Raw genomic sequence first — 21,382 nt, forward strand, 5'->3', positions numbered from 1 at the left:
TTCCAGAATAGAAAAATAAGCATTTCAGCAAGAAAATGACTTAAGAATCACTTAAGAATGAGACAAAAAGCAAGACATCGCACGCTAATCTGTAAGAAATTAAATGAAAACCGTTCAGAACTGACGAGTTGTTTCAAGATAAATTTGTTTTTCAAATCTGTCATTAAATGCTTGAGAATGGCCAGACCTGACATTTGGACGTCTACTTTTCGGAGCGTCCGCGCTTGACACGAAATGACTCGAGAAAAGTATTTCCATGATTGTGCAGGGAATAAAAAAATACCGAGATCAAGAGCGTATTTGTTGTCGTGGTCAAAAATCACGGAGCGTCTGCAGTCCATCTTTACCAGGAAGTTACTCAAGTACAACTTTTTTACAATTCTATCTTTGACCAGTTAAAGCTGAACAGAAACAAAAAGCAAAACAAACCAAAAGAAATAAAAATAAACCAGTTGTCAAGGTCTGTCCGATTTTGACTTGACCTTGACATCTTTCTGACCTAAAGGTGATTTTAAAAATTAGCTAGTATCATATGATGAATTTAAGTATCAATTTGCGCTGCAAGTGTTTCCTCCCAAATATCGTTTTGGATTTTGGCTCAATTTTTCCCGAGCAGCGGGTCGAGTTTGGTTTCGTCGTGTAGAAGAAACAAGAACTAAATGGGGTGGAAACGATTAAACAATCTTTTGGATTATGTAAGACGGTGAAGTGGAAAAGCCTGTTTTAAGAGTAGAATCAAAGGTACTGCAATTTACAGACTACAAGCCGCTATCGTCAACGCGGCTAATTTATGGATTTTTTTTTGGGCCAACGAGCTTCATGCAGCCGAAACATTTAGCCTCGTCACGTCAGACCGTAAAATTCTGAGGCCGTTCGATTAACGACACGGAAGACGACGACGTTAACGGTTTTAGGAGGAGGACGAAGATAGCGATCGGCTGGAGGAGGAAAAAGCGGGGAGAGAAAATGGATGGACTTTTCCTTGTGCTATTTATTATTCATCTTTTTCATCGGCCATGTTACAGGCATTTCCAGTACGTATTTTTTGGATGTTACCGGTATGGATTTTAAAGTAAAAAATAAAAAACTAGACGCCTGCGGTTTATAGACAAGTGTGGCCTATATATGTACACATTTATTTATTTGGTCCTTTTTAGCCAGTGCAGCTTATATTCAGGTGCGCTCGAACGTCTGGAAATGCGGTAAATATAAGACACGTGCACGATTACCGGTGTTGTTCACATTCTGCCATTGTTGCTTGCAGGTGCGCGTATTTGTTCTAGAACGGGTGATCATTTCTTGAATTTTATCATGCTTTTATGCCCTTGGATGCATTTGTCGAAAATGTACCGCTTGACATTTGGAGATGCTTGTACAGCTCACCTGAGCGCAGGTTCTGCCCTCGTCCGTTCTGATTTTCTTCATCAGCGGGGTGATTTCTCCGTCCAGCCGCTTTTGCGTCGCGGGATCGATGGCCGGGGCTCCAGCGGGATATTCCTGAGGAGCACGGTGACATTCAACAAAAACCTGAGAACCGGAACACGTGTCACAAACAGCTAGCAAAGGAGACGGTATAATTACCGTTAAAAGCCGTCTTCAAAAAGGGAATTTGTGACCAGTGGCTTCATCTTTTTGGGGAAAGTTCATTTTTCATAGCTTGGATTTGACATGATGAGCTTGTTTTGTAAAATCTTGAGGTTTTGATCGCGTCTCCCTTCTGCTGTTCATCCTTTAATCCAAAAAAACATGAACCCTAAATAACAAAAACAACAGAAACAACGATTTGAAAGCAACCAAAAACAAAAGTGACGTTCCTCCAGGTCGCTCTTTCTTTCACAGGTAGTTTTGCTCATCTGCCTTTTTTTTTTTAAATCCTCCCCTGGAAAAAAAAAAAAAAAAAAAAAAAAAATCAAATTCAGTTTTTAACATCGACGTCTCTCTGCAGGGGTGGGAACTCATCAGCGAGCTGATATCACTGGTTTGCTCTTCCCCCCCCGCCGGCTTCAGCACAGTTATTGTGATTTTACTCACGGATGCATGCGTCAAAAACATAATCGTAGGATTTGTTTACCTCCGTCGTCTTATAGGAATTGCTAAAAAAACATGCTGCGATTTGAAAAAAGGGACAGCTCCCCGATGCAAGTGTTTTTCAGGGTCGTTGCAGTGCTGCTCGATATCCTTCGTCGCAAGGATATGCGTCTGAAATATGCGTCTTCGTCTGAAATGTGAACGGTTGGTTCTCCAGGTCCAACTCCAGCATCCCGAGACGGGCAGGAGGAGTTTTACCCCAAAATAAATCCCCACCCAGTTTTACTTTCTCTAAAAACTGATGATTCTGTAGAATGAAAAGTGCTGCCTGAACGTGTGACCCGCTGAAAAAGCTGGTGGAAATGAGTGATTAACTCCCTCTATACTGAAAACGTGTTAACTGCAAGGGCTCAAGAGAATTAATTTGTCTTTTGACGTGATTCATTTTCTTTGCAAACCTGGCCGACCGACCAGGACGTGCCGCACCATCCCAGGACCCGGAGCAGATGAAAAAGCAATTACGAAGAGGGTTTGTTGAAAAAATATTTCGCTTCAACAAAAAATGTTGAATATGTGAGAAGTACCAGCCGCAGCTTTTTTTTTTTTGCATTGAAACCGGTTTGATTGAGAATATTTATGCGGTTGCAACAATTTTCCTCACACGTATCTCTTTTCTGCCATCGGTTGCTTATTTTCAGCGTGAAATATAAAACAAAAGGCCTTTGCCAGGACATGCCATGAAATCCAGGTCACTGTGTTCAGTTGCTCGGCTCCCAGAAAGTTTCCCCTGAGATCAGGGCCTTACATGTTTAAAACATCATTTAAAAAACGTGTTTTTAGGCCACCGATGATCTTTGTTGAAGAGCAATCATCAAACTTTCTTGCTTCGGTCTTGAAATTCGGCACCTAGAAATCTTGCCTCGCCGAAGTGGCACAACTTCCTGAAACACGACGCACAAAAAGTAGACGCAGGATAGAAATGCACTGAGCAATGCAGGCAAGAATTTGATAAAAGCTGCAGTTTCTGACCGATGATCCGTAGCCCTTTTTCCTTCAGGTTAGCGTCGTGGCACGAGCTTCGACGCGGGAAGCCTCCGCAGAAAGCTCTCCTACGCTACGCCTAGAGACGGATCCTTTCAACTAGCACGAAAACCAAAAGTGAACTTAAGCATATGTTCATGGTTTCCATTTAAAACAATTACCGTAATTTCTGGAGTATTGAGCGCACCTCAGTATAAGCCGCACCGGCTAGACCAGGGGTCGGCAACCCCGAACACCCAAAGAGCCATTTGGACCCGGTTTCCTCGGAAAAGAAAACACCGGGAGCCGCAATTACTTTTTGACATCTAAAATAAAGGTACCACTGTATATGTTGCTTTTTATTACCTTTACACTTTGTATAAACAAGTGTGTAGTGTGTTGCTTCTGAAATTCACAAAGTATTACGGAGAAAATTAAATTTTATTTATGAAATGAACTCATTTTGAGCTTTGGGCTTTCAGAGCGTGTAGCGGAGCCTTGACCTGAATTTTAAAAATAAATCGGGAAAAAATCACTGTGTCATTAAACGATTAAAAATAAATATTTGCAAAATATCTTCATAAATATTTATTTTACCTGGTTTATGGGACTTCTGCTCCTGAAATTTTGCGCACAGCATCTGCAAATCGGGACTTTACCGGCTGGCGGGTATACCGGCTTCCCCGAGTGTGACGTTATTTTGAGCGGCGAAAAATAATAAATGTAATTTTTATTTAATATCTGAAGATCACAATAATCTTCCAATTAAGAACTAAAAGTTAAAAAAAGGAATCAACACAAATGAAATACACTTCAGTTAAATATTTATAATTTATTTTCCCAAGCCACTCGGATGTAAAGATGAAAGAGCCGCATGGGTTGCCGACCCCCGGACTAGCCGGTCGCTATCTCGGTCTTCCTCCTGCGCGCTAAAACCGTCAAAGTCGTCTTCTTGAGTGTCAGAGTTGAACGGACTCAGAATTTCCCGGTCATTTCTTCGGTCCGATGTGACAAGGATAAACGTTTTAGCGGCGTGAAGCTCGTTAGCGCCCCCCCCACCCAAAAAGGTCCATATATTAGCCGCATCGCTGTTTACGTGAAAAAAGTCGCGGCTCATCGTCCGGAAATTACAGTATATGGAACATTTTTCACATGATTTAATGCAAACCCGGACGCAAAATGTCTGTTGTTTGCTTAAGTTGAGCCGCGGAACCCTGCCAAAAGCTGACGTGGCCGAATCGACTACACTTTTGTTGTTAGCGCACACTAAAGCTAAAGGATCATTTTCTGTCCCACCTGGACAGTCTCAAACTCGCTGCTCTCCAGCCAGTCTTACAAGCAAACCGGCCAGTGATAATGAATGGAAGGAAAAGTGGGTGTGTTTCTCCAATCCGACTCTCCAAAGCTATTCTGCTAAGTGCCTCTAAAATCGTCAATCATGCGAAAAAAGGAATCAAGCAAACAAAACGCTGCAAATGAAATCACCTACGACGCGGCGTCAGCCTCGGCGATAACAGAGGGTGAAAAGACTAACAAAGGAGCTGTTGATGACGGACGACAAATATTACCTGTTTTTCCAAGTTTGTCCGGTTCTTCTTTTGTAATAAAAAGAGCCCGAGGAGTTTAACCTTAACCTTGCAGTTGAGCTGCAAACACATTCTGTCAAGATGTGTTTGACACTCGTTGAGGTTGGACAGTCTTACATGGCTTCATATATTCCGTGTCTCCCTGACTTCTCAGTGAGCTGCAAAAATAAAGTAGATAAATCCTTGACATGTCATGTTGTGATTTATTATTTTTCCTCATTCATCTTCTCCCACCTTGTTTTTTTTCTGGTTCCAACTTCTCCAGTTTGATAAGGGCGCCAGAGAAAGCAACCTTCGGGGGAAAAGATTTGTTTTTATGATAGAACTTGTGCACGTAGTGACAGAACGATGCGCAACCGGTAGCCCGTGTCCTATAGTGTTTTCGGCGGCGCCTCCTGTTCTTTGTAAGATCTGCCAGCGACCTTCACTTCCTCTTTCAGAGACTGCTGTCCCTGTCTTGGATCATCGAGTCCACTGTTGATGAGCTGAAGAGTTTTCTTTCCCTGTAGAACAAATGTTCTTCAGAGATAGCGAGGCTCGGAATCAGGTAATCGTCCCTTCCCTTTTAGTACTTTCGAGCTCCATCAATTAATCTTGTTTACTCCGAGCAAATAAAATCAGAGCTTTTAACATTGAGCCACAAATCATCAAAAACAGATAGACAAATGACCACAAAATGGTTTCTTTAGATCTCCGAGTCAGTAATCTGAATATATAAGGGAGATTTTGGACTTTGAGAAACATGAAGAGAGTTTTCACTGATATTTTTGGGAGTTTCATGTCAAAAACAATAATCCGTTACGGACATTTAGGTAACTTGCTTGGTTTAATGGCGTTCCTGCACGGATGGAGGTTTCTTCATCATGGGATTCGGTCGCAGGCAGACACACTAAACAACTGAACCAAGGCCAAGTTTGGATGAAGAACTGCGTTCAGTCACACACGTCGCAGTGTAAACATACAACAGTGTATACAGTAGAACACAGTCCATTATACCAGAGGGATAGTATATACACAAGAATCGTCCGTAGCGACCGACAAATGATAAACAGAAGCACAATGCTTCTTGGATAATATAATCCTCATTAGTTACCCCACTAATAAAAAGTGACTTTTTATTAGCCATGGACATTCTTCATCTTTTCCTTCAGGTGTCGCCACAGTGAATCAACCTTCTGCATCGAACCCTAATCTTTGTATCCTCCTCTCTCACACCAAATAACTCCATATCCTCTTTCATTATATCCATAAATCTTCTCTTTGGTCTTCCTCAACACACAAACACCACTAAACCAGGAGGTAACGAAGCAAATTCATTGAATCAGCTCTTATGAAACATCATACAATGATCTGATTCTCTAAGGTCTCCCTCATCTCAGCGAAGTTCTTATATTTGTCGAGGAAGGTCACAGCCGTCAGAGGTCACACAGGTAAAAAAGTGATTAAAGCAGGTATTTGTGGAGATTTTTTTTTTAGCTAAATGACATCATCAAGTTAAAGCATCCATCCGTCCAGCTTATCTGGAGTGAAGTCGCGGGGGCGGCAGCCGGAGACCTCTTCCCCGACCCGGAGTTGGCATCCAACCCGTTTCCGGTTGAGCATCGTGGTCTCGGATGCGGAGTTGCCGATCCTCATCCCGGCCGCTTCACACTCGCCTGGGAACCGCTCCAGTGAGAGCTGGAGATCACGGCCCGACGAAGCCAACAGAACCACATCATCTGCAGAAAGCAGCGACTCCATCCCCTCGACGCCACAAAAGTTATGAACAGAAACGGCGACAAACGGGTCCGACTTACAACCAGCGATGCGGACCAAACTCCGACACCGATCGTACAGCCCATACCGAGCAGCCCGTTCGGTACCACATACTCCTGGAGCAACCCTCGCAGGATTTCCCGGTCGAATGCCTCGTCCAGGTCCACAAAACCCATTCCTCCTGGTTGAATGACCCTCTCTTCCAGCGCCGCTCAATAGACCTTACCAGGGAGGCTGAGGCTAAATTAATACATTAAAATAAGCTAAATTAAATCGCCAAGTTAAAGCCGTTAATGGAAATTCCAAGGACAGTGTATTCAGGCCATTGAAGGCCCCCAAAAAAGGACAGAGTCAAGGAATAAAGCGGGTGGAGGGGGGTCATATGTCAGACAAAACAATAAATTCACAAGATAAAAGCTGCAAATCTGCAAGGAAAATCTCTACCACCCTGTTTCTTTTGTACTAAATCAGATTGAAAATCTGGTTAGCTCATCCACGGCGGACGTGACAAAATAGCAAGAGCTCATCTCTATTCATGCTTTTCCTCATGAACGAGTAAGTTTTATCTCACAAATCTGTGACTTTAATACCTGAGCTCTGTAATAAATGTTTTTTCTACCGGCAATGGCCCTGATATGGCATTATAAATAGCCGAGGTGAAAAATCAGCGGTGAGAGGCACGTCCATTAAACACATTACCTCCTCTTGTCTCTCAATCTGCTGCTGTGTGACGGTTTGAGAGTGCTCGATGTGGGTGTAATCCCTCCTCATCTGTTCCGGCAGAGCTGTTTTCATGAAGAGCCGTACACTTACCAAGGCGGAAAAAAGGCCAGAAATCAAAACGCTACGTTGGACCTGTGAAAATAAACAATTACCCTCCGTCTTCCTGGTGACTCTTGAATCCTGCAGCTCTGACCAGAGTATGAATGGAAGGTGGTTGCACCTCGTACTTGTCTGATTCGTTCGTAGACTGCAGGAAGTGTGTGTCCATTTCTTGGTTGGCGATGGTTACTGGGTTATGAAGCTTCTAAATAGAGGAAATCATGAGGGAGAAAACACATATTTCAGTGTTTTAGTATTCTTTTCTGGCAAACTTTCCCCAATTAAGTCAGTTGTAGCTGTTTAGATTTAAATCAATACTATATATAGTTCATACTAAAGATTTACTAATCTAACAAGTGAGTCAGAAAATTATTTTTGCAAAAGAACATCACGCCCCCACCAAAAACATCCACACACTTTCTGTACAAATCATTAAGACGACACCAGCAAATAATCACGATGAAATGAGCAAGAAGTTCCCTAAAAATGTACACGCGGATTATATTTTATGCACATATTTACACGGACGTATAGCACCATGTGAAGCCAAGTAAAGCCTCTGCTCTATTGAGACTATGTTTGATTTTATTGTATTGCATTTTAACTGGAAATATATTCAATTTTGCATTGTATTTTTTTTTCTCCATTCTGTCGTCCATTCTTATCCTTGATGTTGTTGCTGTTGTTCTCTCTGCTGTCTATTTATTTGTGAATGTGTTTTGCAATCTTCTAGTTGTCTCTCTATTCATATTTATTGATACACTGCTATGACTATATGGGGCTATCAATATGGGGATCAATAAAGTTTAACTGTATCTTTATCTTAATTGTGGGGCGGCGAAAAACCGAACAATTCCCGTGCAGCTGTGTTTTATTTAGCGACAATCAAAAACAGAACAGCTGTGTTTTGAGTGAAAAAGACACAGTAGGTGTTAGTTGAGAGAACCTGGATGTTGACGTGGTTCAAAATGGCAGTGGGCTCGTTCTTCTTGCTTGAGATCAGTTGACCTGAAACACAAATCAAACGTGATGGGATTCACACATCAGTTATCCAGTGAGTCACACGGAAGTGTGTTAGCGTCGCTTGAAACGGATGGATGACAGGAACGCCAGGCGTTTCTGCTGACCGAGTTTGGAAATACTCCTTTCCATTGTGATGGAATGCACAATTTATATATGGTACTCTCTGCACCACTATGTACAGGTATTTCATAGCTTAGCTTATATTTCAGATGAAGATTTAAATGAAAATATTCTGTTTTAATATGTGTTTTATTTATAAAGTGCGCTATAGAGATTCACACATATGTGATGGAAAATAATACAGCAATATACTTCCTCCCACATGATCTAAATCAACGTCCACGTCAATGAAATAAAACATTTAATTTCTCATAAAGTTGCTATATTTTAAACGTATATTTTTTAGAAAACACATTTCTACTGAAGCAACCTATTGAATTCTCTGTTTTTAACCATGTGCTTTTAGACTGCAATAATAATTGTACTTAAGACCTTAAGACACTTTATAACCCTGATTTGTTACTTAGACACTTTATAAATTTTAGATATTTCTTACCCCCCCACCCCCTGCTTTTGTTTTCACTGTTTATACAATTTCCTACTACTATTTATTATTGTTGTGTCTTGCTTGTAACTCTGGCACAACAATTTCCTTTGGGATAAATAAAACTGTTCTTATTCTTATTCTGATTCTTATTCTTAATACAATCACCAAACTAAAAATGGCCTGGGTAATACAAAAAAAAAAACAAAAAACAGTAGCTTTCATTTAGCTCGGTTTACTATTTATTAATAAACAGAATTTCTCAGTGACATTTACGACACTTGAGACAGAGCAGTAAAGGTGCCAGTGTAAACATCACACAGGGCTGGCAAAACATCAAGCAATGTCATAAATATGTGATGCACACATGCAGGTTTATAGGAGGAGATACTATAGGTTAGGGTGGTATATTTACAACTTGGGACAAACCTGAAGCTAACAGTTTCTGCAGACACCCGACTGCCTCCTCAGCCTGTAAGTACGAGACCTTTCAATGAAGATCCGTTGCACTCTCTGCAAAATTTCCCGTTTACAACTGTCGGCTCCTTGGTTTCTAAGTATCTGTGTTACATCTTGACTGTGAAATGGAAAATGTGTGTATTTATGTTTTGGACAATTTTAACGTGCCTATGACTTCTCTCGTTATGGTTCTGTAAGGTCTGTCCTAGACACATCCAATAGAAACTTGTGCCCCATTTCTTGAAATGGACTTAGATCATAGACCTCATAGATTTTTATGCTTTCTTGCGTTATACCAATGCAAAATGTGATCTACTGTAAGTTCTTTTGTATAGCAGACAAATCCTGCAGAGGATGGGGGGGCCCTACGTTAAAATGCATGCGGTGCGTATTCTCCCTTATAAATCTTATTCTCCCCAGAGTAAAGTGTCCTCAAGACGTTTGCCTGGCTTCTGAGAATCTTAGACAGAAAATTATTCTGTCTTGGGATTCCAGCTCAACTAATTTGTGATTAGTATTTTAGCTGAAAGAACTCCCTGCAACATGAAACAATACACTGATTTTTATTCAACTGTACAATTCAATGTAGGGATTATCAGAAAGATAAAAAAAGATTATTCTAGAAATAATCTTTTTGCTGATTTTGTCAAGCAAATTACTAAAAATGTGGAGAAAAAGTAAAGAATAAAGGTAACACTTACCCTTTGGAAAAAAACAAATCAAAGGATGAATCAGTAAAATGAGAGAAAAATTACTAAAATCTTGGGATCAGATTTCCTTTGATTCATGATTAAATGGTATAAAGACTCATTCCTGGAAAAACGTGTTGAAAATTTAATGAAAAGCAGCGTGAGATGTCCTTCAAGTCTGCAAGAAATGTCCCATTATTAAGAAAGAATTAATCTGTGAAGGGAATGAATTCATACATGTTGTCCATGTTAGAATGTATTTTCCATAACTAAGCACCCCTGAGATGCATTCTAATCATTCTGAATTGGAGAAAATAATTATTCTTCATGTAGCCCAACCCTTAAATAGCAGTATTAAATTGTTTAAAATATCATATAGCGGGCAATTTAGAGTGAGGATTAGAGGGGAAACAACAATGAATGGCGACTAGATGACCTCAAACATCACGTACAGTGAGACAGAAACTAAAGTGTTGGTTGAAGAACTTGAAAAATAAAATAAATGAAAATAAACATAAATCCTCTACTAAATAAACCTATTATTCAATGAAGACTAATGCACTTTGCCGCCCTCATTAATTTACTATTTTGAATTAAGAAAAAAATGTCCATGCATCTCCATGCAGTGTCTCCCAAAACATGACATAATGCAGGAAGACGCTAATTTTAAAGCTAATTCTATTATCCTGTCATTTAATCTTTGGTCTTGCAAAGTAAACAAAGAAAGGATCCAGACAGACTCAAACAACTGCTTGTCTTGAGTGCAAAGTATTGAACAGTCAGGATCGGTTCAAGGCAGCTTCACAACTGGCTTCTAAGGTTAAAGGAACATGTTGCCTAACTACCTGCTTTGCTGAGTTTCTTTTCTAAAATATACACATTTTTAGACATTTAAATGCATACAGTAATTCCCCTTTTCACATCTGAAGTACTTGCAAAGCTTCTCACTTGAATTCAAATTGCTATGTTTAGGCATTTGCATGATGCTCCACTGATTACTTAGTGTCTTGATTTTTACAGCTCTAAATGCTCAATTTGAACTCATTTACCATTGTTAGTTCACTATGATCTATCATGTCTATGGATCGCATTGCTGCAAATCATTTTCATGTATATTATGTTGCAGTGACCCATCTTTGCTAGTTGTTTTTTTTCCCCCCACACCCTTTTTTTTTGCTATTCTCATCAATCTCCCCCCGTCACGGACAAATGGCCAAGCAATTTCTTGACAAAAACACACAAAACCCCCGGAACGAAGTGACCACAACGTGTGGAGCCGTCTGCCCTGTGTTACCTTCAAATGGAGAAAAAGAAAATAAAAACACAACTAAGGAGTTGTTTTGCCAGAGATGAGATGAGATGAGCGTCCACTGTCTACAGTTCTCAGACTTCCTTGTTCTTTGACTTCCTTTTTTTTTTATACTGTTTATAAAATTTCCTGCTATTATTTATTATTGTTAAGTTTTACTTGAAACTCTGGCACAATTTCAGGATAAATAAAGTCGTTCTTATTCTCATTCTTATTCTTATTGTTGTTTTGTTAATTGGTTTCCTTCCCGCGGGTTCTTAAAAAGACCGGTCTTACGTCACAGGACGCTGGAAAGAATGAGCCTTGCCATTGGCTGGCTGGTTAGCCTACCCGGAAGTGGGAATTAAATCATAAACTAAACTATATTAAAATAAAATAAAATAAAATAAAATAAAATAAAATAAAATAAAATAAAATAAAATAAAATAAAATAAAATAAAATGAAAAATTCGGCTTTTTAACGAAATGGTAATATCGATGCGCACTTTACTCATCGTGAGCGGGCCGGAGATGGAGCGACTAACGACAATCCGTCCGCCAGCCGTGTCGGTGACGGAATGTTGACCGCGAAGGAGAGCCTTTAAAACAAACAACAAAAAAAGAAAAAAGTTTTCCTATTCCAACTCCCGACTGAAATATCCAGAGAAAGGAGCGACATACGATTCTCCAATTTCCCCAAAGCCGGTGAGAGATTTTTTTTTTTTTAATCCGGTGGAGCCTCGGGACAGTTCATATAGTCATACTAACTCAACACACACACACATATGTATATATATATATATATATATATATATATATATATATATATATGTCCAATAACATTTGTCAAATGATTTCAGGTTGAATTCTCTGCAAAATTAAGATTTTGATGCAATCGCCTGTAAATGTTTCATGTTATTTCGAACCACATGAACTTCAGTTCATTATTCGCACAATTTTTTGACTTTTTTTTATCCTAATAATTTCCTTTAAGTCTTGGGAAGAGTTTGTGTAAAATGTGTTCCATGCCTTGGTGTCACTCCTTATTGAATATAAACCTAAATGCTATTTTTGGCCCACGAAAAGTAAACGGCAGATAGATAACATTCAGCAAGGCTCTTTTAACTGGCAACATTTTTCAGTAAGAAAAAGAATCAAGAAAATTATAAAACAATTATGCAAATGTCAATTCCTTAAATGACAATTTTGGTGCAGATTCAAGTTAACTGGACGATTTAACACAGCGGGATCTTTTATTTCAATTACTAACTGGGAATAAAAACGCTTGAAACCTTTTTATAGTGCTGCAAATTCTGTGTCGGAGAGACCTCAGATCTCTTATGAGCTACTGAGCTGAATTGTGAGCAACTGTGTGGGTTTGACTCGTCATTTCAACACGCGTTTCAGGAAAGAGACTCCTAATAATAATAAAAAATTATGTTTCTGTAGCCCACGCTTTACAATGTAATAGATAAACAGGAAAAAAATGAATAAATTAAAAAATGTCTCTATACATTTCTGCAATTCCAACTTCTTTTCAGTCTGCATTATGAATTTGCTCAAAAAGCGTCTTTAAATATACGAGCTATGCAAATGCAAGATGTGAGCTTCTTTTAGGCCTGGTGCTAAATCCTTCTGCTAATGTTGGCAATGAATAGCATTATGTGTTTGGGGGCAAGTGTCTGCGGATTAAAGTGGATAATGATGCATTTAAACAAGAATCAGCCATTACAGCGCTTACATGAATCTAACAATACATATTTTTCGTTCAGTTTGGCAGGTCTGCCGGAGCCTAAAACGAAATCATGTGTTCGAATCCCGGACTCCCATCGGCAGGATCGAAAGTGGCTGTTTTCATCACAAGGGTATCGCTAAACCCCGACTTCGGCCTTGTGGAATTGTGTGTTAAAATGGATATTGAGAAGAGCCTTGACTGCGAGCAAATGAAAGTGGAAAGCCAGGCTCCTCAAAGAGTGTTTTGCGGGATGGAAGGAAAACCAGGGGACGTCTGTCTGGTTCGCATCAGGGACACCTGGCACAGAGCCTGTATTTTGACTGTTCAAAGTGAAACTTACGAGGTTTTTCTTACTGACCAGGGACAGCCTCATAACGCCAGACCAGAAGCTTTAGGATGGGTCCAGAATCACAGTTCCCCCGTCCCCCTTGAAATTCAATCATGCATTCTCGCGAATGTCCTCTCCCTTGAGAATGACAGGCCTGAAAAGGCCGCGAGGTTTTTGACGTCTCTGCCCGGCAACAGGTTCACCGGTCTGATCCAACATATGCAAGAGGGAACGCTGATCCTCGATATACCGCTCATTTCCAAGTTTATGTGTACGCTGGGAGCTGCAAGGAAGATCCCGATGGCTGACTTCAATCACCTTGTCTTTAACTGCCTTCATGCGAAGAAAGAGTCTCACACTGTATCCCAGGACCGGACCGTGAATTTTAGCATCCTCGTTGACAAAAACGACGAGTACTTTTACCCGCTGCTTTCCAACAGCACTTATGAGACTGTTTTTGTAACAGAGGTAATCGATCCGGAGAATATTTACTGCAAACTCCAAATTTTCTCCGAAGCAGAAAAGACGATGTCAGATCAAATCCGACAGCATTACGAGGGGACGTCGGATTTTGTCGAGGCGCAACCACTGACCCTCGGAGAGCCGTGTGCCGCTAAGGGACCGAATGACCAATGGCGTCGCTCCTTACTGAAGCAAAACATCGCGAGTAGTGATAGTACTGTTGAAGTCTTTTATGTAGATGAAGGAAAAACTGACTTTGTGCCCACTGGAGCCATCAGACCACTGCATGGAAAATTCCTGAGAATGCCAGTTGTCACGTACCTCTGTTCACTTGGTGGGATAAATGGTAACGAAACAGGACGGGCTGCAGGCCACGCCGACCATTTGAAATCGCAAATCCACAACAAGATGTTCGCGGCCAAGTTTGAGAAATGCAATGCAATGCACCAACATGTCTATTATGTCACACTCTATGCCGCAAGCATAAATAGTTGTTGTACGGAGAAAGCGCAACTGTTTCCGTCATCTGAAAATGAGAATATCCTGCACGATCCCAACTTAGATACCGGTAGTTCACATGAAGAGACTTTGCCAAGTGGAAAGAATCAGACAGTTAGTGAAAGGCCAAAGAATGCACTCGCTTTTGGCAACGGCGTCATTCATACTATAGAAGACTGCGATCCCCAAGACTCTTTGATAAATAACACAGCATGTCTTCCAACATCCTGCTCCACCGAGAAGCATTGTGACCTCCTGACTGAAGGAAGTACTGTCAATGTAAAGGTGTCTCACATTGAAAGCCCCCAAAAGTTCTGGTGTCAGATCACTGAAAATAGTGACTCTCTTAAATTACTTATGGAAGGACTACAAAACCGCTACGCCTCTCCTTACCGTCCGACACAAGCTGAGTCTATCCGTGTCGCCCGAAATCCAGGCGAAGACATGTGGTGTAGAGCGAGGATCCTCGCCAGGCCCTCACCTGTGGTAAAGGTGAGGTTCATAGATTATGGGGGAACACAAATTGTACCCCTTGGAGATGTGCGTTCTATTGATCCAGCGTTTTTACAACCCAGTGTGCAGGCTTTCCGGTGTTCCTTGTATAATGTGACGAATTCCAAGAACTCTCCCTGGAGCGGCGTTGCATTGGCTGAGTTCAAGAGGTTTGTGGAATCAGGGGCGTCTTCACAGGACGGGTTGAAATGCACTGTGAAATCCAAAACATACCATAAAGACGGCTCGTTGGTTTACTTGGTAGATCTTGAAACGCAACATGAGAGTATTTGCGACCTGCTGGCTCAGAAATGTTCTGAGGCCAAAACTCGTGTACCTCCTCCTCCTCCAGCCCCATCAGATACATACAGTTACTCTACGCATGACATTGAAGTGGGCATGGAAGAAAAAGCGTTCATAACCTCCTCGCAGAGTGTAAATCATTTCTATTGTCAGCTGCACAAAAATTCTCATTTACTCGACAAAGTGATGCAGAACATTAATCGACCGATTGTTGGAGCGGAGTGCACGGAAGGCCGACTTGGACTCAACAGCATTTGCCTCGCTCGCGCCCTAAATAATAATAAGTGGTGCAGAGGAGAAATTGTAGAAATATCTCCTGAACTCAAAGTGCACTTTGCAGACTATGGTGATACCATCACGATGAAGGAATCTGATATTCGCCCCTTTCCTGCCGACGCATGTTTTGTTAAGTCCATTCCTGCACAAGCTCTCCCTCTAGAACTGTCCGATGTGCCGACGGATGTACCCCAGGAAGTTAATCGGTGGTTTTCAGATCAAGCCGTGGGCCAAAATTTCACAATTTCAGTGGTAGCAAAAGGGGAAAGGGGCAAGCTAATTGTTGTACTTTTGGAAGGATCACAAAGTTTAAATGTGCGAGTCAGGGAGAGGATAGCGGACATTCAACAACAAATGACAAGCCCACCTGAGGAAGACCACCAGCAGCAGCTCTTGAACAAGTCCGGGCAACCAGATGGAAACTCTTTCGCGCTACATTCGATAAATACATCTGAATCAGAGACAGTGATGCAACAAAACAATTCACACAACAGTAATGGACTACTCGCCGAAGGAGAACCAAAGATGAATTCAAAATTTAAAATTACAGATACTGACCATGGGAAGACTTCCAAAGAAGCAAGCGTGTTGACCCTTGATAGTTCTCTAAGGGCCGGACAAACTGTTTTGGACGAAATGCTCCCTCAAGGTGATCATGTTGACCCAGAAACTGCACAGTGCTGCGATTCTCTATGCCAGGAAACAGTTGAGGACTGCACTTACAAGAAGCCAAAAATCTCTCCCAACAAGACAGAGGACGTATATGCCACTTGTATTGTTGGACCCCATTACTTCTGGTGTCAGCTTGCTGACGCCGAAACCCTGAACGAGATGTCGGAGCTTGCCCGGGAGGCAGGTCAGGCAGAACGGGACAGGGAGTTCCCCAAGAGTTTGGAACCTGGTTCTCCATGCCTCGCTCCCTTTTCTGGAGACGAGTGGTACCGAGCTCAGGTTGTCAGCAAAACTGATAATATCATTTGTGTTCTGTATGTTGATTATGGGAATGAGTCTGAAGTTAACGCTGAAGATGTGAAAGCCATACCGCGACGTCTGCTGGATCTGCCTCCTCGGGCCTTTTCATGCTCTTTGAATGGGTTCGATGAGTCCAAAGGCTCCTGGAATGATGACGTCTACGATGACTTCTACAATTTTTTGGTCGATAAACTACTCAGACTGACTGTTTTAAATGTACAACATAATGCAGAGATCACATTTCCTCAATATACAGTAAAGATTGGGTGGGAAAATGTGGATGTGAATAGCATGATGGAGAAACACTGGAGACCTTCCACAGATTGTGATAAGACTGAAATGATTCAAAAAGGCATCTCATTTGAAGTTTATGGAATCTCATCAAATGAGACCAACAGTAAAGAAGATGCCAAAACCCCTACGTATGAAAAACCCAATATTTCCCAAAAGGAAAAACAGGACATGTACGCCTCATGCGTTGTGGATCCACATTACTTCTGGTGTCAGTACACAAACTCAGAGGAACTCAACACGGTATCAAGATTTGCTCAGGAAGCAGGACAAGTTCAGCAGGATATGACGTTCCTGGAGAATATGGGTCCTGGCAACCTGTGCCTCGCTATGTTTTCCGACAACAACCAGTGGTATCGAGCCAAAGTGATTCACAGAGGGGACGATAGTGTACATGTTGTGTTTATTGACTACGGAAACAAAGCAGATGTTGAAATGAAAAACGTCAGATCGCTTCCGCAAAGTCTACTAGAGCTGCCTCCGCAGGCATTTTTGTGCTCTCTGAGTGGATTCGATAAATCAGCAGGCTCTTGGGATGGTATTGTTTGTGATTACTTTGTCAATCTGCTGGTTGATAAACCACTCAGAGTGACTTTGTTTTCTAAGACAGACCGCACAGACATTGCTGTTCCTCAGTATGCCGTGGAAATTGAATGTGAAGGAGGAGTTATTAATGAAGCAATGCAGAAATATTGGAAACCGATGACCAACAAATGCATTATGTCAGAAAACACCCAAGGAGCTTTTCTCCAGCATGAGTCAATCATGATAAATGGTAATCTGCCCCCGGTGAATGTGAATCCCTTCATGTATAAGAAGCCGGACATCTTCAAAAACAAGACTGAAACGGTCTACGCCAGTTGCATTGTAGGACCCAGTTTCTTCTGGTGTCAGTACGACAACACGGAGAATTTAGAGAAAGTGGCGAGACTTGCACAGGAAGCGGGGAAGTCAAAGCAGGAAACAAATCTTGCGGAGACCCTTCGTCCCGACAGTCCTTGTCTTGCTCTCTATTCCTGTGAGAACCGGTGGTATCGAGCTCAAGTCACTCACAGAATGGACAATGGAGTCCGAGTCGTGTTTGTCGACTACGGAAACGAGTCCGACGTTGAAATCACGGATGTGCGATCTCTGCCTCACAGTCTGCTGGAACCTGCGCCTCAGGCCTTTTTGTGCTCCTTGAATGGATTCGACGAGTCGAAGGGCACCTGGGACGGTGACGTTTATGAAGACTTCTTCAATCTTCTGGTCGATAAATTACTGAAAGTATCCGTGCAAAATGTTAAGAACAATCCAGAAATTGCCTTTCCCCAATATGAAGTGGACATGGAGTGTGAAGGAGTGGTTCTGAATACGGCGATGGAAAAATACTGGAAAGAATCATAAATCGATCCACGGCTGAAAGTCTGAGATCAGGTTAGTTGACTTAACTTATATTACATAACTGCATTATTCACTATTCTAAATATCTAACAAATGATTTCATATAATTGAATCATCTTTAGTGGACCAGATGGAACGTGGGAGCCGGAAAAATGTTTTAAAGCGTTGAAAATACCATCCGCTTTGTTGTGGTCGATGCATCATGCCCTCCGTTCTATTTGGAAGTGGAATATGTGTGGACGGAGCCGTTCCATCCAAAACTCTTGCTGCGGTAACTCCTTTCCGGCTCAAGGACTGGCTCGACAATCGATGAGAAGGCAAGCACTGTGAAATGAATTTAAACAATGTCAGTTCAAAGAAATAAAAATGAATTCATGTACTGTCATGTTGAGGGACAACATTTTACAAATGTATATCTTCCATGTTTTTATGGTCAGGATATCAAATTGTCATGTTGTAAAAGTGTCCTTGCATAAACAGCAATTGCAATTTCCAATTGCAAAACAAATTTAAAGTCCAACATTCTGGATATAGGACACTGTAAAGATGTTTTTAAATGGCAGGCGTTGTTGATTTAACGCTTGTATAAAATCCATTGACAAAGAGTTTATCTTCAGACAGATTATTTGCTTTGATAATTGTACAATAAATGCTTTTCTTCAAAGAATGTATTCCATATTCTTTTTTTTTTTTACCATTCAGTGGAGCTTAAAGCATCCTAAAACTTTTTAAACAAGTTATTAGGAAACAAAAGAAACAATTTAAGTTGCAAGGAATCAGCATGTTCAAAAATCTTGGACAAAAAGTGCTTATTTTCCTTTTAGAAAAGCAAGCCGCATTTGCAATTCTTGAAATGATATTTTGGCCCAAAGGAAAAAAAAAGATCATATATATATAAATATACATATAAGAATAATATAAGAATAAGAACAACTTTATTTATCCCGAAGGAAACTGTTGTGCCAGAGTTTCAAGTAAAACATAACAATAATAAATAGTAGAAAATTGTATAAACACTAAAAATGCATATATATTTGTTTTTTTCTATATATATATGTGTGTGTGTGTGTGTGTGTGTGTGTGCACAAATTAAAGTTGTAAATTTAAATATTTGTGAATGGATCTGCATTCAGAACCGGAAGTGGGTTAACTGAAAATAATAGAAAATAAATGATTAAACTACTTCATTTTGCTACAGTCGTAAAGGCTGGTCAAAATTATTGAGGATAAACCGTTTGACTTTTAAACGCTACACATAAAAACAAGAAAACCCCAAGTGAGATAATAATGCTTTTTAATATATATGACATTTTAAAATGCTGTGTAGTTACTCATGCTAGTTTGTCATTGGAAGCTAGCTCGTCTGGCTGCTAATGTAATGTATTTATCCCCAAACCTTTTCACTGATGTTATTAGTTGATCAGAAAATTCGCTAAATATGTCTTACCTTATTCACTCTTTTGTGAATTGTAGTAAAAAGTCAGTCTACTCACGACAAAGACAGTTTAAACTTGTCCCCACGGCAGATGGCAGCATCTTCGTCTCCGAAGCTTTAGCGCCATTTTGTTTGGGTCGCTGTTGCTAGGCAACGGCTGTCAAAACATGTCAGAGCTGCACCAAGCTGCGGCCACAGGAGATTGTGATCAAGTTGAGGTGATTTTGAAGCAAAACAAATGCAATCCAAACCAGAGAGACGTCGATTGGAGTTTTAAGACACCTCTTCACTGGGCTGCCGCCAAAGGTAGGGCGGAAGTGAAGGCATTCCGGATAAAGTTAAGAAGTTTAAGGGTTTCAAGTAGCTAACGTTAGCTTGTACCACCTGAAGTAACCGCCTTGCCGCAGAAAGCCAAATTTCCTAAATATTTCCATCGCGGAAACAATAATTTCGCATCTGCTTTACTGTGTTTTTATTCCTTTTTTTCTACTTTTGATATTTCTATTTTTTTGCCCCACCCACCCCAAATATGGCAATACATCAAAGTGCAATGAAGTAACGAAAAAAATCACAGTTAAAAACCAAACTCCATCTTCCTGTCATTCCTTTGACGTTCAGAAAATACCAACTGATGCATTTTAACAGTTGTAAATCCCCTTTAAATGACAGAAACGTCAAGGTTAACAACACTTTAAAAGAAGATCATGAAAAATCTAGAAGAGGACAAACACGGTTTATAAATAAATAGTTTAGTTTTCTTGTCAAACGAGCTATGCTCAACATACACAAAAAAATAAAAAATAAGAAAATGACGTAAGGATATTAAGAAATATAAAAAAATGTAATTATAAATTTATTAAAAAATTTATAATTAAAAACGTACAATTTTTTTTTTTTTTTCCCCTTCAGCATTATTTTTCAAAAAAAGCGCTGAAACAATTAAATACAAAATAATTTGGATACTGTGGATAACAATATTCCACTCTTTAGTTACACAGTTAAAAAAATCACTTTTTAGTATAAAAGTCAAAAATTCTTTATAACTTAATGGGCAATAGCTTACCAAGCAATCTTTGGAGAAAAAAAAATGGCTGAAAATGACATAGAAAAAGCAAGATAATTTGTAAAAGTCATTGAAATTACACCTGGGATGAAAACATGCTAAATGATAGAAAAAAATAATCTTTTAATGTGTTCATTTTTGTGTCGTTTGTCTGAAAAATGACACAAAACTCCTGAGGAAATATTCCAGTATTTATCGATATGAAGGGGGACGTTCTGAAAACATTGAAAAATCTATGTTGTCTGTATCTCAACATTCATTCAAATGTGTTTTTTTTTGAGATCCTGCTGACGTTCAAGGGCTTTTTGGCAGGACATACAGAAACAGTGAGGATCCTGATGGAGCACGGAGCCCAGGCCTATCTGAGGACAGAGTACGGTTGGACTCCGGCCCATTTTGCGGCAGAATCGGGTCGGCTCGGTGTGCTGAGGCTGCTGCACTCCTTTCACGCGCCCATCGACAAGCCTGACTGCAGCGGAGACAAACCGATACGTATAGCCGAAATATACGGACACCGGGACTGCGTTCGCTTTCTTAAAAAGTACGTATTAAACCGAAGTGGTTCTCTCGCTTCCTTTTTGGACCATTTTTGGTCGGTTCATTTTTATTTTCTGTTTTTGGGGGGGGGATCGCAGAGCTGAGGTCGAGAGCAAGGCGTACCGCAAGATGACGGCCGAGAAAGGCATTCTAGTGGACGACACAGACGAGGAGCGGGGTAAAGAAGATGAAGGAAAAAGGAGAAATCATTGACTCTATCGACACCTTTTGTTTCTGTGAACCATGAGGTGAACAACAGTGTTTGTGGAAATACTGGAATTTATTTTCTGCATCAGATAAGCTACAAAGTGATCCAAGGCAAGCTTTACACAAGGGACCAGAATGAGTGTATGATATAAAGCCTGTTTCAGTGTCAACTATATTTACTAAATC

General features: G+C 40.6%; 2 protein-coding genes across 2 annotated transcripts; both read left to right on the forward strand.

Annotated features, from left to right (window-relative positions):
- The first annotated feature begins 13,019 nt into the window (after nt 1-13,019).
- tdrd6b (tudor domain containing 6b) lies at nt 13,020-18,354 on the forward strand. Its single transcript, XM_086153404.1, has one exon. The coding sequence runs from the start codon at nt 13,020-13,022 to the stop codon at nt 17,955-17,957; it is 4,938 nt and encodes a 1,645-aa protein (XP_086009530.1). The 3' UTR covers nt 17,958-18,354.
- Nucleotides 18,355-19,556: 1,202 nt separating this feature from the next.
- Nucleotides 19,557-21,221, forward strand: ankrd66 (ankyrin repeat domain 66). The gene is made up of 3 exons (XM_086162420.1): nt 19,557-19,695; nt 20,765-20,993; nt 21,088-21,221. The coding sequence occupies exons 1-3, from the start codon at nt 19,557-19,559 to the stop codon at nt 21,200-21,202; spliced, it is 483 nt and encodes a 160-aa protein (XP_086018546.1). The 3' UTR covers nt 21,203-21,221.
- Nucleotides 21,222-21,382: the final 161 nt, after the last annotated feature.

This window comes from Fistularia commersonii, chromosome 1 (genome assembly GCF_037954325.1).
Source record: "Fistularia commersonii isolate RoL2024-O1a breed Wild chromosome 1, RoL_Fcom_v1.0, whole genome shotgun sequence".
Classification (NCBI taxonomy): domain Eukaryota; kingdom Metazoa; phylum Chordata; class Actinopteri; order Syngnathiformes; family Fistulariidae; genus Fistularia; species Fistularia commersonii.

Coding starts and splice junctions, on each gene's coding strand:
- tdrd6b (XM_086153404.1), top strand. CDS start 13,020: ATGTGTTCGAATCCCGGACTCCCATCGGCAGGATCGAAAGTGGCTGTT.
- ankrd66 (XM_086162420.1), top strand. CDS start 19,557: ATGTCAGAGCTGCACCAAGCTGCGGCCACAGGAGATTGTGATCAAGTT. Junction 19,696..20,764: donor TCACTGGGCTGCCGCCAAAG/GTAGGGCGGAAG, acceptor GCTTTTTGGCAG/GACATACAGAAACAGTGAGG. Junction 20,994..21,087: donor TGCGTTCGCTTTCTTAAAAA/GTACGTATTAAA, acceptor GGGGGATCGCAG/AGCTGAGGTCGAGAGCAAGG.